The sequence below is a fragment of the Rissa tridactyla genome, chromosome 8, assembly GCF_028500815.1.
Source record: "Rissa tridactyla isolate bRisTri1 chromosome 8, bRisTri1.patW.cur.20221130, whole genome shotgun sequence".
In the NCBI taxonomy this organism is placed as follows: Eukaryota; Metazoa; Chordata; class Aves; order Charadriiformes; family Laridae; genus Rissa; species Rissa tridactyla.
This window is the reverse complement of record NC_071473.1, coordinates 20,912,221-20,928,503: the sequence shown is the minus strand read 5'-3', so window position 1 is coordinate 20,928,503 and position 16,283 is coordinate 20,912,221. Positions and strand designations below refer to the sequence as shown.

Sequence of the window (16,283 nt, the reverse complement as noted above, 5' to 3'; positions counted from 1 at the left end):
AGAAATGCATTTTTTCTCCCCCCCCCGCCCCCTCCTTGATACCTCCACATTATATCAGCCTTCCTTTGGCATGCGGGTGGTGCTGGTAATAAAGTTAGGCTGTCAGTCAAATGCATCCTTGCTATATTCCATTAGCTGTGCTGCCAGTCATGGGTGCCGGGGCTCACTGTGACAGTGTCGAGCAGCACAATAACTTGCTATTCTGAAGTGGTGTAGCTTGAGGGAGAAATTATATATGAAGGCTGTAATTTCATTACGGAATATTGCAGTATGCTGAAAATGTGCCTGTGTTATAATAAAAAAATCTAAACAAGTGGAGCCAGCTTTTTGTAAAAAGCCTTGGCTTAAAGCTGTTGATCTTAATTTGGGTGAAGGTAAAGCTTCTCCCAGAGGTTTACTCTACCTGCTGATGCCCCTTCTGATGTCACAGACAGATGTATTTCTGCTGTGGCACACGGGTGGTACCTCTCTTGACCATCATCTCTTAGGGATTCTGCTAAAGTTCTTGGTTGGAGTTTGGGGCTCCATCATGGTGCCGTTATTTGGAAAAAAAAAAAATAAAATCCTGTGTAATAGGACTGCCTTGTGCAAAGCTTTATGCCCTGGCTGTTTTTTAGCAGGCATATTTTTTAGCAGGCATGCAGGGGAGTGTGCAGATGGGCTGTGCTGAAGCTGACGTGTGACACGGATACAGCTTGTAATGTCCCTTCCATCTCTGCGCAGCACTGGAGCTATCTGTCTGCGGGCGCTTTGACTTTCCAAACATGTGTCATGGAAAGCTTACCCTAAATTGATCCTGGTTAACCTTGTTCAGAGTGATGATGGTGGAACATAAATTGTTAGAGGTTATATTGGTGACTTAGCTTTTGGTGGAGCAGCAGCTCTTGATGGGTGTTTTATAAAAGCAGACAGGTGACAGCATTTGTGAGAACTTGTGTCTGGCCAAGAACAAGTCTGCTGGCCTGGAGCAGCTGCGGGAAGGGAAGCCCTTGCCTGGGATGGGGCTGGCATCAGCCCAGCCCTGCTCTACCATGTGCCAGCTGGGTGCCTGCTGAAAGGTTGAGCTTCATGCCATCAGTAATTGATTGTAGGCTTTTCTGGACCGGAGCCCTGGTACCAGCTGTAGCTGAGTCTTTCTTCCTCTTTTCCAACCCCCTTTTTTACACCCACCTGCTTCTTAAATACATTCCTTTTTTTTCCCCCATCATCTGCTGAGCTTTCTCATCCCTATTTTTAAGAACAGGGAGGAAGTTGGTGTGTTGGGTTTCTGGTAAATGCGCACTGCATCCCCTGGGAATGACAGTGGCATAAGCTTCCAGGAAAAACACAAGATGACACATAAATCCTCATAAAAAATCCCATTTACAGATTCATAGCTTCAGTACAAGAAACAAATCCTGGCATTGTGTAGTAGCTATAAACAGCACCCTGTGAGCTAATTATGATTTACTGTGTCCCTAGCTATAGCAGACAATCTGCAGCTCCGCCCGTGCAGGAGGAGGTGGGAAAGGACAAGAAGAGATTGAACGGCTAGCAGTGAGCCACAGCTTTTCTCTAATTTATTCAAGAGGCAGATTTTTGTTTTGCCATAGGTTGCAGGGGGAGAAAAATAAGGAGATCCAACGTTCAGGTAGAAGAAATTGGCTTTAGGCCTTGTTAATCTACAATAGGTGATGTGCAAGTGTGGTTAGGTAAACATGCTTTTGAAATCCATGTTTAGTATTCTCCATGCCCACCACTGTGTTTGCATCATCTGTACCCCAGTGATAGATGTCACCACAAAGCTCCAAAATCGGCTGCATCTGTTTAGTCAACTGCAGTAAAAGCAAAGCATCATGAGGCTGCCAGTATTTTATTGTTTTCACTTTTTGGTGTCAATAAATCAAATGTGTGATTGCTCTATCCTAATAGCAGTTCATGGCTGTATTGCTGTCAATTTTTAAAATGGCATTCAGTTCTCACTATTAAATTTAAATTAAGCAAAAACTTGGTGTATAGTACCTTTCATCTTAGTCTTTGCTATTTGAGGAGGTATTGGCTCTCTTTATGCTGAAAAACCTCACAAGTGGTTATGTTAGATGCCCGTATTTCTAATGCAGAAAACATGTAACACTAAACAGGTTATAAGGAAATATACCTTCAACTTTCATTAATTCCGGTTTTTGGAGTAACTGTTTCACTTTGCAAGAAGATGAAGTTTTTCTTTAAAAGTGTTTGTCTCTTAACCCTACTAGAGGTTTGCTCCAGATTTATTAGAAAAAAGGCTTTTTTTAAAGCTTCCATAATGGTAACATAATTCTGTATGTCTCTGAAGTATTTGGTTAGTGTTGTTACTCATGTGGATGTCCTTTACAGTAATAGATCACTCCCTTAAAAACATTTTGGCCCTAAAACTCCTGGGCATCGGCTGACTTATGGTAATAGACTGGTCTAAAGCACTTGGTGCTTGGAAGCAGGTGAAACCACAGCAGTTTGTGCCTTATTAAAAGCTTTAACTCACGGCTGGAGGGGCGGTTGACACTAGGTAACTCGATCCTGGGTTTGAGACATTTCAGCCATAAAAATACTGGCTCATGAAAGAAACATCAGCGTGACTGACAACACGAGCTGAGCTGTCTGACTTGCATCTCCGCATAAAATGAAGGATGCACATAAATCTTTACGGGGTCAGGAATTCTTTGTGTCCAGATCGGATGCCGAGGTTAGGAGAGTGTTTCAGGGGGTCAGTGATTAGCTTTCAACTAGAGTTTCTCTAGGCTAATCTCCTAGGAAGGAAAGCTATCACAGCTTATGGCAAGATAAAGCTCTGGGGTGTAACTATCACCCTGTTTCTGGATTAAAGAATGGAGCAAAACCTGAAAAAATACAGCTACTGGTATTTAAAATAAAAGATGGCCTTGCATAACTCCTTTTAATCTAACACTGAATTGTGAATTATCTCAGCCTTAGGTGGCTATTTTTTGTATCGTATCTCATAGCGTCCATGCCTCAGTTTCTTCCTGGATGTGGCCGCAGGCCATCTAAAGGTGGTCTACAAAAGGTTATTTTTATGTACTTGCGGGGTTTTGATGCTTAACCTGGTGGAGACTGTGTAAGCGGCATTTTTGGTCTGTCTCACCTTTTGCCCTTTCCTCTTCTCCAACTTGCTCACCCATGCATTTTTGAGTCTGTTAATCAATTTGTTACCCATGATAACACCTTGGGGGACCTCAAAAAGGTCTCTTTTGAAATGTCAACAAAATTGCCTGTGTTGGGCATGGAGGAAAGATTCACGAGTATTGCAGTAGCATCTCAACCCCTTGTAGGTCCCAGAGAAGCCCCATGGAAGAGAAACATTGTACTGTCCCCGCTCCAAGACTGCCTTTCAAGCTTGTATTATCACAGATGCCAGAGAATACAACCAAAGACAGTCGGCACTTGGTAAAAAGTGTCCCTTACCTGGGGAGGGAGCTCCCCTCCACCTGATCCAACCCTGAATTGTGCTTTTGAGAACTTCAGTTATAAAGAAGTTCAAGTATTGCAATGTCAAGGAGAATGCTCTAGTTTCAGACTTTGTAAAGAGTTGGGTGGTGATGAAGGGGAGAATTAAGGCAGAGAGCTGGAACAGGATTGTTTTTGTTTTTATTATGATCCTTTAATCGTATTCCTTAAAAATGAAAGATTTATGGTGTGTGTGACTTAAAAGGTGTTAATTGAACCACTTAGTGGCTGCAAATCCCTAAACATTTTTCACATGTCAGTTCCTGTTTTCCCCTCTCAGTCTATCTACAGATGCTTTCCAAGTGAGCGTTAACCCCATCAGACTTCAGTGGGACACGGTGCTTAGCTTGATCTTTGCTGTGCCAGACCTAATGGACGTGCTTTTGGTCGCAAAACCCTTCATTTTTCTCCATCTATATTGATCAATCCAATAAAGTATTACCTTTCCCAACAAACCTGACACTCCTTATGTCCTTAGATCTATCACATCTCAAGCAGAACTGTTAAACTCTGTCCTTTATATTTTTCTGCCTACTCAGTAATTTCTAATTTTCATTGTCCGGGGCGACTTCTTTTTTGACAAGATGTGGTTACATGATTATCCTCTTCGTAGTTCAGCTTGCAATACCCAGCTCTCTTCTGCCAGTCAGGTGTGGATCCTGTGCTCCCCTAGCACAGAGCATCCATCCTCTAACCAGCCAGGGTGGCACTAGCATGTCTGCCTTTCTCTAGGACTCTCTCCACTTGCTGATGCTGCCTGATGTGCTTCCAGAGCTGTCCAGATAGAAGACTGCATTCTCTAAGATCTGGCCCTGGGCTGTATTCTTCCTGCTTCTGTGTGATGGCTAAACTTACAGATTATTTTTTTTTCCTTAAGGCCCTGACTTCAGTGGAGATAAGATGGCAGGGGAACAGGTTTGAAGCCAATAAATGCCTAGTGCAGTGTCTACCCCCTGCCATTAGTTGGTGCCTCTTCCCAGCCCAGAGCCTCCCTGTGTTGTAGCTCTAGGGCTCTGAACCGCTTCTGCTTCCACCGGTGACTGACTGCTCCGCCTGGAAACAAGGCTCCAGATGTCAGACACTGTTATCTCTGGACTGCCGCAGCCTTCACCTTGCAGTCCTGGTGGGCAATGCCTGCCAGCTTCATTTGGTCCTCAGGGAGCCACTTAAGCCTCTTTGAATGAGGCTCCTAGTAAATCATAGACTGTCAAGAGCTGCGCTTCTGTGTGGGTAACTGATGGTAGCAGTGCTCATGTAGTGATACCTCCTTGATGATACATTTGTGAACAGTGCTTGCGTGTGCAAGGGCTGAGGATACTGTTCTATTTAATGACTACTTTAACAGTGTTTATATATTTTAACTACATTGGAAAAAGACTTTTCCCTTTTCTGTGTGTACATGCTGTATTCCCAAGGGAATTGGGCTGCATGTGTCCAGTGGAAGCAAGAGTCTGCCAAGGTATAACATTCCTAAGTCAGTATCCATGTATTTACATCATATTTCAACGGGTAGCTGCACTGATCAAAGCAGTACTACAAAGTTACAGAATCATGGACTTGTAGTTTATATTGTTGGTTAAAACTTAGCCCCAAGGCCACCATAATCTAGTTAACTGTGTCAGAGCTGTTTGATGACCTGCATGAATTGTATCTGTCAGTTCAGCTTCTGCTACGTGCATCACAGTTGATACCAACTGGCATGCTTTTGTGCCAGATGGTCCAAAAATCGGTGAACAAGTATTACAAATCTTCTTACCTCTGTCACATTTTTTTGGGAGTCAGAGTGGAGGCACGGTGCCAGAACACTATGACTGTGACTTGGCAGTGTCGCTGTTCTTGTTTTGTCTGCTGATGGTTAGAGCTTGTCAGTGGAATTGTCATTTAGTTTTGCACAGCCACTTAATTCAGTTTAAAATATAAACCTACGTGATATATTTTGCAGTACTCAATCAGAAACATCTCCTAAACTGCCCATAGAAAACTGCTGTTTCCTTCTGGATAGGAGGTGTGGGGAGGTTGTTCCTCATTTACGGAAAGCTGGAAGTAGTTTCTCAGAAGTCAAACTTTCATTTGCACTAGGTACAGGTATGTTATGTATGTGCTAGGGGAGAGGCTGATTTACCATCTGTGCACCTCTGTTTTACATGATCGCTTCTGTTAGGTAATATCTTTATGGTAGTAATAATAGTAGCAGCTATAGGCAAAAGGCTAAGACTCAAACCCTGAACTGTGTGTGAGAATTTGTGTGGAATTCAAATAGCACAACAATCACAGTATTAGAGATCAACACTTTTTTAAATCTCAAGCCCTAACACTTCATATTGAGAGAGGGCAGCATCGCTTAGGCCAGTAAAGCTTTTCTTTTAACTCGTGGTCCAAAGTCTGTTATGTTTCTGGTGGGTTTTGGTTTTGTCTGTTCCTGACTGTTTCAGTGGGGTGGCTTGATCAAATGCTGTCTGCTTTGCAAAGACACTAATAGCCTGATGTATTGCAAGAGTGATTTTTGTGTTGTAAGGTATAATTTAATATAAGACTGACTGGGCCTCTTTCCTTTTAAGCTGTATCAGCTGGAGTAGTTACCACAAGAACCTGCTAGCCAGCAGTGACTATGAAGGCACAGTCATCCTGTGGGATGGATTCACAGGACAAAGATCCAAAGTCTACCAGGTAACGTGCAATCAGTGAGCAATACTTTCCTATGCCATGGACCGTGTCAGGGGGAGCAGTATTCAGTCTGAGATTCTGCTTCTAGTCCAGCAATAGGCTTTTACGTTCCACAGGGTGAAATGGATGCTGCTCCTGTTTGGTAAACGTGTCTTATATGCGCAGCTTTATTGAGCTGTAGTCCTCTGAGGGAGGCAGCTATATCTTCCTGTCACAGTCGTGAGGCAGTTGACGTTTCCTTGCTGCTGCTTTCAGGTAGGGAATCTGCGTGGGGAGAAATGAGTTTCTGAAAGTTATTTGTCTCTCCTTTCTTTAGAAACCTCTGTCTCTCCATACCTGTTCCACTTTGGTCTTTGTCAAAAGCCTTTTGTAAAATCCTGTGGTGATTGCTGCTGCAGGTGCTTGTAAAGCAGGAGAGCAAAATGCAGTGCGAAGTGTGAGGCTGGGAGAACAGAGTGGTAGGCAGAACCCTTCCTGATGCAGCGCATGCGTGCGAGTGGGCTGAGTTCAACAGCGAGACCTGTTTCAGGAGAAGTTTCTGGCATTTTGTCTTTTCATGCAATTTGAACGCTGTGTTTCTGTATAATGGATTCTCACAGTGATCAGAACAGGGCGGTTGGAAGAGAGGTTGTTCTGCTCGTGGAGAAGCTGGAAGTGCTGCAGGCTGTTGCGTAGGTAGCCTAGTGCATTGACACTGGTCAGTGTTAACAAATGAACTGCAGACTGGCCTTCAGTTCCCCTTTCTTGACAGCTCAACATAAGTTTTTATTCCTACTTAAGCCCTTGTTTACTTTTTCATTGTGTTTTGGCCACTTTATGATGCTTGTTTTCACTAATCCGTTGCATACCTCAATTAAAACAAAATTATACTGGACAAAATAAATCTTGTCTGTTTTCCTCTCAAATATATTTTGCATTTCTTTATGAGGCTAAATAATGAACCTAGAGAGAACCGGCTGTTGCTTATGTTGAAACAAACTCACTTGCTTCCTGTCTGATAAATTGAGTTTTTTATTTGTATTTGCATAGAGGCATGCATACTGATGTCTGCTTCGCATGTTATTAGAAATCCTCTAGTGACTTTGTCCTGGTGAGCTTTTTGTGTCATTGTCTTGCAAGCCTGAATGAAGGCTTTAAACAAAGGATTTGACTGAATTTCGGGTTTCATTCAATGCAGTGTTTTGCTTCCATATGGGATGTGCCAGCATAGCAAAACCAGCTTTTCTGTGTTTTGGGGGAGAGTGTGCAGTCTTGTAAGAATATTTCAGTGGAAAAACACAGGATCAGACACCAGAAGTTTTGTTTCGTAGGTCAATAGGAAAGTGAGAATTTCCTGGACTTTTGGAGAGGAGATGTTTGAAACTGCTTTGAACAGGCATCTGATTGGTTTTGGGAAATAAAACTGTGATCCACTAGAACAAGAAGCAGCACACAGTGGAACCACAGCCAAACCGTGCTGCAAAACCAGATCTGTAATGTGTATTTCCTGGAATCATTATTTCTTTTCTTTCAAATAAAAGAACAAAATACAACCAGTTTTATTTTTCAAAATTGCCATTTTACTGTTTTCTGCTTTCATGTCATGTCTAGCATACTACTAGCATTGGTTTGATTGGGAGAACAATATTTTTTTGAGAAACTGCTAAACACAATAAGCGTCTCTATCCAGGACTCTCCTGACAGTTTATGCCAAACAGCATGTGTTGGGGTTGTTTTTCACTATTTTATCGGATTATAGCTCACTGCTTTGCAATATTTTTTTTTTTTGTTTCTCTAAACAGGAACATGAGAAAAGGTGCTGGAGTGTTGACTTTAACTTGATGGACCCAAAACTATTGGCTTCAGGCTCAGATGATGCCAAAGGTATTATTCTTTTTCAGTCTCCCTGCAGAAGGTTTACACTTTGCATTCCCTTGGAGGAACAAAAATGTGATATTTCAAGTAGCTGATTCCTCAGCTGCCTTCAGTATTGTAGTTGATGTGGTAATGTGTAAAGATATTACCGAACTGTTTGGATATTAATGGAGAGGCTTTGTTTGGATTAATATTTCTTGGTGCAATGTTCACATTTTTCGGGTAATATGCTCTCTAGCTAGCATTTTCCAGGACACTAAACAAAGCAAAATGTGTTTTAACATTAGTTAAGCTTGTTGAGTTAAAGCCTTGGGGCCTTTCAAAAGAACAACATGTATTTATATTTCAAAAATGAGGTTGTTGATGAAAAAGCAGAAGTTAAAAACGCCTGCTGCTGTTTTACCTGTAGCTCTGAATGTTAAAGACTGCACAACAAGAAGCTTCCCACTTTCACAATGTGCAGTCTGTTTCTTGGAGCTTAACAGAGTCGGATGGTGGACTGCCTGGGAGCGCTGGGAGCGACTCTCAGCGTTCCACACTCCGGGGTCCATTTGGCGCAGGGCTTTCGGAAAGAATCCTTAAGACAAGCCCTTTCCCAACATACTGGTAGAAAATGTCCCTTCTAAGAAGAAATAGGAAGCTTGTAAAGAAAAGGATAGCACTGAGAGACACGCAGTATTCTTCATCCCCAATGAACAAAATTTTATCTGTAGTACGTTTACAATATCAAATTAGAGTTATTAAGCGGCAAGAGCTTTAGATTTCCTTTCATAGTCAGTGGGGATCAGCTTCAGCCTTCCCAGCTGGGCTGATACAGCTCTGGACAGAACTCTTCATGATTTGCTTTGAAATGATAAATTAATTTTTCATAAACATTAAACTCTGAAAGCTGCTCCCCCCTCTAAAATGCTTTTCAATTCTGTTTAAAAAAAAAAAAAACAAACTGTATTAGTGTTCCTCAATTGCATTTGGCAGTCTTAATGTAGCTGGTGATTTCACTTACAAAATGCAGCTTTAATGATTATTTTATATTTAAGGTGTGTTTTAAATATTATTTTTTTTAATACGCTTCCCCTCCCTTTTTGGTGGAAGTCAAGGGTGTTTTCTGTGTGCTTAAATGCAGCAGGAGCGAACAGTTCACCTTGTAAATTTTCAGCCTCATCATCTCGTTGCTCCCCATTCATGCTATGCATTTGAAAAAGCGTATCTGCCGGGTAGACATGCATTTATTAGCATGTTAACAAGTTGTCCAGTTTTGCAAAGCCAGCTGCAAGCACAGCTCCTGTCTCTAATATAACAGTTCACTTCTTCATTAATAGTTCCTAAAAGTGTAGTGTTTACTTGGAAATTATTGCAATAAAGCCGGCAGATCTATGTAACTTGCATTTCAATTCACGAAGGTGTTTTGAAGGTGTATCGAGGTTTTGGGGAATAAACTGGGCTGGAACATTTTATCCTTTATTTCTACTGTGGTTTATCTGTGATTTGCATATGTAACAAGCCCATTAGAGACAAACGGAGTCCTGAGTGGAAGTGTTTGAAATAAGCACAGATTGGAGAAGTCTTTAAAGTACAGAATGAGAGTAGCAAATGTCCAAATTAATGTTACAGTGTCCACATTCCATTTTGGTGATCACACTGAAAGGGTTAAACATGAGGAAAAGGTAATACCTATCATGAGTGTCTTAACTCAAACCTGCCTAACTTAAATTTTTGCCTTCTGCTTATGTTCAGGAGCGTTTAGTTGAGTTCTGGCCAGCTTTCTGTACCTACAATACACATTTGGCCAGGTGCCGTGTCTGGTGGGAAATCCAAGTTCTGTGTACCCTTCCTGTCCTCTTTTACTTCTCTGCTTGTGTGAGGCCACACTGGGCTTTCTAACAAGAAATCTCAATACTAATAAATATTGGTGTGACCAGAACAATTGGAGCTAATATTGCCGCATTCCCACAGAAAGCATAACATTTTCCTGTTGAGTGATCAGGACAAGCCAGCAAAAATGTGACACCTTTGCCAGTTCTTCCAACTTGCCTGTCTATCTGCCCATCTCTCCTTGGTCTTTTCAAGTTGGAAGCTAATTTTTAAGGCACTTGGTATGCTGGGTAGGCATGTATTGGGGAAGGAGCTTTTAGATGAAAAATCCTGTACTTCACAGCTATCTCTGCCAGGGCTCCAGCACAGCAAAGGGGGTGCTAACGAATGGAGTGCTATTAGGGATAAAATGATTCTGATACAATTAGAAACAGCATCCTTGGGCCTTGGGTCCTGCATTGTCCTCGTTGTTAGATGAAAATAATCCAGGAATCTTCATTATGGAAGATCTTTCTACTTTAATAGCAGGTAATGAGAGCGTAAAAGCATTATTGTATTTGAAGTAACTGCTGTGTGTGTCAAAACCTTGCTTTTATCTACAGTTGTCGTGTCCTTCCCTTTTAAAGGGGCAAAGGTAGTTGTGTATATCTATAGGGATCCAAAGGTGTACACCAGCTAGACAGCAGTGAGCAAAATTAAAGTGTTCACTTGTGCTATAAGGAGGTTGGGGGAACAGCACAGTCTTAATTTCAGTTCCCCTGTGCACATAATAATGGCAGGAGCTCTGATTCTCCTTTAAGTAGGAAAGGGTGAATTTCTGCTGTTGGAGGAGAAAAGATCATTTAAATTTGTGAAAGCAAAATGATGCCATCAAAGTGCCAGGATAAGGCTGGAGCTAACGACTTACAACTGTCTGATCTGGATTGGGAATGTTGTTTAGTGACCATGGTAAAGTTAGCAGATGAGATGGAGTGAAATATTTGGTGATACCATTTGGGTAGAATTTAAGTCTCCACTGGGGTAGAGACCTGTTTTGGAGTGATCAAGCATTTGTTCTCTGCTCTTGTGTTGGTTTTGAAACTCTCTGAAGCTTGAGGAGATACAAGCAGTACTGACAAATTCAACTGAAGAAAGAGTCCTGGGTTTATGTCCTGTCTGTAAGCTGTAGTCCCTTCACTATTCCCAGCTCAAAATGGAAAGGTGGAGCACAACAGGAGCACCTGAGAGCTCTGAGACATAGCAAGAGGTTACTTTTGCTTGTCTTACGGCAGGGAGGAATGCAAGCATCTGTTTCACTATATCTAAGAAAAGTAACTTCCATGCTGCCTTGGTAAATGAGAGCATTGGTACCAATCCTACAGCTATTTTTTTTTATAGTGACCCTGAATTCAGGGGGGCAACACATTTGCAGAGTTGGCTTCATAAAAAAGCACAACCATCTAGAAGGGGAACTAGCCTGAGAACTGCAGATTAGAGTTTGCTCCTCTGCTTTCTCGAGGACTTCAGAGGATTGTTTGGGGCTTCATTTTCAGTGATCGTTTGTTCCTTCAGTTTCTGCTGACTGTAACTGGAGGTATAGGTGTTTATTGCTCTTAAAATATCAGGTTAAACTTTCAGTTTGCTCATTTTCCTGGCTAAAAAGTTCTATAATTTCCTGGAGATTTGTGGGGTTGTTGGATTCAACTGGGAATGGCTTGAAATTTCAAGAAGATGTTGGTAGTTAAAATACCAACTGAAATATCTGTATGACTGTGTCTTCCACAAGGAGTACCCTGTGGTCATTACCTGCTAACAGCCATCAGTTTACATTACCCTCCTGACCCTGCACAAGGCAGTGGATCCAAAATTTTGCCTAGCAGGACAATTCAGCAGCTTCCCCCTTTCCTAGGGATACCTCTAATCTGTGCAAATGGGTTTTCCAGTAGCAATATGCTATTGCTGGTTTACAGCTCTTTCAGAGTAACAGCAGCCTCTCCATCACACGACCAGATAAGAGTTTCAGGAATGACAGGCTGGATGAAATATCCTTACTATCAGTACCAAATGTGTACATTGATACCTTCAGCTATTGCAGTACAGGCTTTTGCCACTTTTAGTCAGTGTTTAGACATGGAAATAATGTATAGAAAATTAATTTCATGGAATCATAGAATTGTTAGGGTTGGAAGGGACCTTAAAGATCACCCAGTTCTAACAACCCTGCCATGGGCAAGGACATCTCCCACTAGATCAGGTTGCTCAGAGGCCCATCCAGCCTGGCCTTGAACACTTCCAGGGATGGGGCTTCCACCACCTCTCTGGGCAACCTGTTCCAGTGTCTCACCACCCTCATGGTGAAGAACTTCCTAACGTTGTCTGAATTGTCCCATCTCTAGTTTTAGTCCATTTCCTCTAGTCCTACCATTACCCGACGTCCTAAAAAGTCCCTCACCAGCTTTCTTGTAGGCCCCCTTAAGATACTGGTAGGCCACTATAAGGTCTCCCTGGAGCCTTCTTTTCTCAGACTGAACAACCCCAACTCTCTGTCTGTCCTCATAGGAGAGGTGCTCCAGCCCTCTGATCATCCTCACGGCCCTTCTCTGGACACGTTCCAGCACGTCCATATCTCTCTTGTAGTAGGGGCTCCAGAGTTGGATGCAGTACTCCAGGTGGGGTCTCACAAGAGTGGAGTAGAGGGGGAGAATCACCTCTCTCGACCTGCTGGCCACGCTTCTCCTGATGCAGCCCAGGATATGATTGGCTTTCTGGGCTGCTAGTGCACACTGATGGCTCATGTGGAGCCTCTCATCCACCAGCACCCCCAAGTTCTTTTCTTCATGGCTGCTCTTAAGCCAGTCGCTTCCCAGCCTATATTGGTGCTTGGGATTGCCCTGACCCAGATGGAGGACCTTGCACTTGGTCTTGTTGAACTTCATGAGGTTGGCATGGGCCTGCCTCTCTGGCCTGTCAAGGTCCCTCTGGATTGCATCCCTTCCCTCCAGCACGTCAGTCACCCCACACAGCTTGGTGTCATCAGCAAACTTGCTGAGGGTGCACTGTATGCCACTGTCCATGTTGCTGACAAAGGTGTTAAACAAGACCAGTCCTAGTACTGACCCCTGAGGGACTCCACTTGTCACTGGCCTCCATTTGGACATGGACCCATTGACAGCCACTCTTCGGGTGCGGCCGTCAAGCCAGTTCTTTATCCACTGAATTGTCAATCCATCAAACCCATATTTTATCAGCTTGGAGACTGGGATGTCATGCGAGACAGTCTCAAAGGCTTTGCTCAGGTCCAGGTAAATGATGTCAGTTGCTCTCCCCTTGTCTATTGATGTTGTGACCAAATGTTATAAACTTACACATTTGATGTAAAGCTCCAACTAAATAAAAAATTTATCTTGATAAGACCTAAACATTTTAAACAGAAAAAGCTGTTCTGGAGGCATCTCCTTACTTGTTTGGTGAGGGGTAGACATTTGGCCGTGCAGACATGTCTCTCTGAGCAGCTGCAAAATTAGGAAACATGCTTTGAGATCAAGTATATTAGAAATAGTCAATCTCAGATGGTCGCTTGTCTCATCAGCGCAATTCTAGGTGTTATCAAAACATCTGTATGTTGCATAATTACTGCCTTGACTTCAGCAAAATTGCTGAAAGATACAGCAAATAAACTCTACCCTTATGCTTTATTAACCCGTCAGATCTTTTTAAAAAATAATGGGCAGTTCTAGGGAAAACTTGACATGTTTCATTACGTGTTATGTGCCGCATATATCCTTTTTTTATGGCACTGACTAAGATATAATGGGAGCCCAGCGTATCCCACAGTGGTTAGATCACAGAAACTGCAGACTCTAATCTCTGTCTATTAGTTGTAATGAATATTATGATGGCTTTGAGCACACAGGTTGAATCTTCACCAGACTAAATGGCTCAGCTTATGACCTGAAAACTTCAATGAAGAAAGGAGACTACTTGAACCTGAGCCCACAGTTAGCTTTTGCTAACTGAGACCAGATGGCCATTTGTTTATAAGAGGTGGTGTCAAGGAGAGACTTCGTGGCTTTAGATGCAACTTTAGATGTTGATACCTTGTTGGAAGGCTTCAAGACAAGCCTGTGTGGTTTTAGTACTAGATTTGGGCAGAACATAGCTCTGAACTGTGAGCTTGTGTGATCTCTCTCACTTGCCTGAATTGGTGCAAAGTTGTCTGCCAACAGTGTCCTCTCGTAATCATGGCATTATTTGCTTCCTATACCATCTCATCCATAAACTTGGTGTCCTCTACTGCCACTGCAGCTAAGACTGTACATCTCTTGGTGTCTGTTCATTAAAGCAAAATGCTAATGTTTTATTGTTTGGCAAAATCGGCTTTCCTGGCTCAGTTCTCCTCCCTGACCCCAAGTACAAAACAGGGTGGAGGAGGTGTATCATCCAGTCCCACCTGGGAGAAGAGAGCATTGTAATCCATGCTTGCAAAGCTGTTGGTTTCATTTAGAAATGTAGCTAGATGTTTAAGATTATTATTATAGCTCTGGTAAATGAGAATGGATTTTATTTCTGAAAACCAACAACAGGGTGGGTGCTGTTTGCATTGCATTGCATTTTCCATAATGCTTACATGCAAACACAGCATGCATCTGTGTTTGTAGTTCTGGTGTATGTGTGCTGCTTTATAATGGTTCCAGGCAGCTGTCAGATACCCCCACAGTGCTGTATTTAAAATGATTCCTTAGTGAGCTCTGAGGAGTCACCTATTTCCTTCTTCCTTAAAGTAGTTCTCCTAGGTATGGTCAGAAATAGCCCAATCTTAGAATCATAGAATTGCCTAGGTTGGAAAGGACCTTTCCAGGCATCAAGTCCAACTGTCAGCTGAACGCTGACAAAAACCATCACTAAACAGTATCTCTAAGCACTGAACCACTTCCATCTTGTTCCTTTTCATTGCTTGCTGTACTATTAAAAAGTAGCTGCGCTAGAATGAACCTGCCAGTGTTCCTTCTTTTCCTTGACCATGTAAAACATCCTTGAGTACTTAGTGTGGAAGCCTTGCTGCTGCTTCGAAGCTCCTGGGAAAGACTGACCAAGAGGTGATACAGAGGGGTCCTCAGAGGGTGGGGCGGACACACCATAAGACTGCTTACCTCATTTATTGACCACGGTGGGTAGCAATATTCTTCTTTTGCCATTTTTGCTCACTTCCCTTCCAAAGTGACCTTTCTGTAAAAGACAGCAGAGGACCCATTGGCCGCAGATCTGAAGAAGCCCAGGCAGCTTGTGGCAGCTGTTCAGGGGATTAAACCTTCATGTAGCTCCTGTGTGCTCAAACATTGGCTTCAGCTTGCTCTGCTTCCTGCCTCAGCATGCTGATCGTGATACCCAAGCACAGCACAACCCACTCATCAAGGAAAGGGGGAAGGGAGAACATTTAAGTCTTCAGTCTGCCTTTGTAGGCAGCCATGCGACTTGATGCCAATGTGCTGCCCCTTCAGCTGGACCACGGGCAAAGTGCTTTTAAATTTGCCTACATGGTAGCACCTTAAGGTTGCCTACATGGGTAGCACCTGGCACTCTTCATCTTTAAGGTTAAATGGTACTTGAAATGTTTGTGGAGGGTGGGGAAGGCTGTCCTTTGAAAAGCCACTGGTGTTTTTTGTTGGTAACCCCATGAAGCACTGCAGTGAGTACTTGGGGGAAGAGCTCATTCTGTACCATGAAGCTTAATCAGTGTTCACACGATAGTCTCTTGAAACAGTTAAGAGTTTCTTGTACCAAAGAAACATATCAACGTAGGAAGCCAGCATACTGATTTCATTCCTGTCTGTGCCAGTTTCTTGAGAATAAAACAAGTTGTTCTTGCTCACTATGCTCAAGCATACAATTAGGTACGTTTCTTTCTGCGCAAAGCAGTTCTGCTGTGGAGCACCGAGTTCTTGTATCCCAGATAAGGGACAAGGAACAAAAAGGATCTAAGCCTTCCTGCTCTTGGTCTGCAGTCTGGTAGCCTTAAACGCTGGAATTCTAACATGTGATTGCTCACCTGCTCTGCTCTCAGCTGTGCAGGATATGGACTTTCAGCATCTCCTGTGTGTATGGAGGTGGGCAGAATATTTACAGTTCACACTTGAGAATGTTTTCAGGCCTACCAGCCATCAGCAGCAACTAACCCTTTATAATCACTAACATCTTGGTAACTGAAGCTTTTCAGAATACTGTTTATGAAACAACTAGATTATATGCCTTTCAGATGAGGTTGGTTTTTTTGTTGTTGTTTTTTGTTTACTCATTTCTTTCTTTCTGTTTCTCTAGTTAAGCTGTGGTCTACCAACTTGGACAACTCAGTAGCAAGCATCGAGGCCAAGGCTAATGTGTGTTGTGTCAAATTCAGCCCCTCTTCTAGGTATCACCTAGCTTTTGGCTGTGCAGGTGAGTAAAAGGGGTTTGGGGCAAAGAGATAGTGGTTCTTCCTTCCCTTGTTTCTTATTCCC

General features: G+C 42.8%; 1 protein-coding gene across 11 annotated transcripts in view; it reads left to right on the top strand.

Annotated features, from left to right (window-relative positions):
- COP1 (COP1 E3 ubiquitin ligase) overlaps positions 1-16,283 on the top strand; it is a 134,882-nt gene that overhangs the window by 58,163 nt on the left and 60,436 nt on the right. For all 11 annotated transcript variants that reach the window (XR_008468238.1, XR_008468239.1, XR_008468240.1 and 8 more), the window contains 3 exons: positions 6,039-6,147; positions 7,926-8,007; positions 16,105-16,221. Coding sequence is in view for 8 of the 11 variants with exons in the window: in XM_054213199.1 (XP_054069174.1) it covers positions 6,039-6,147; positions 7,926-8,007; positions 16,105-16,221 (308 nt within the window). In the remaining 3 variants the exon portion in view is untranslated. The remainder of the gene's footprint in view (positions 1-6,038; positions 6,148-7,925; positions 8,008-16,104; positions 16,222-16,283) is intronic.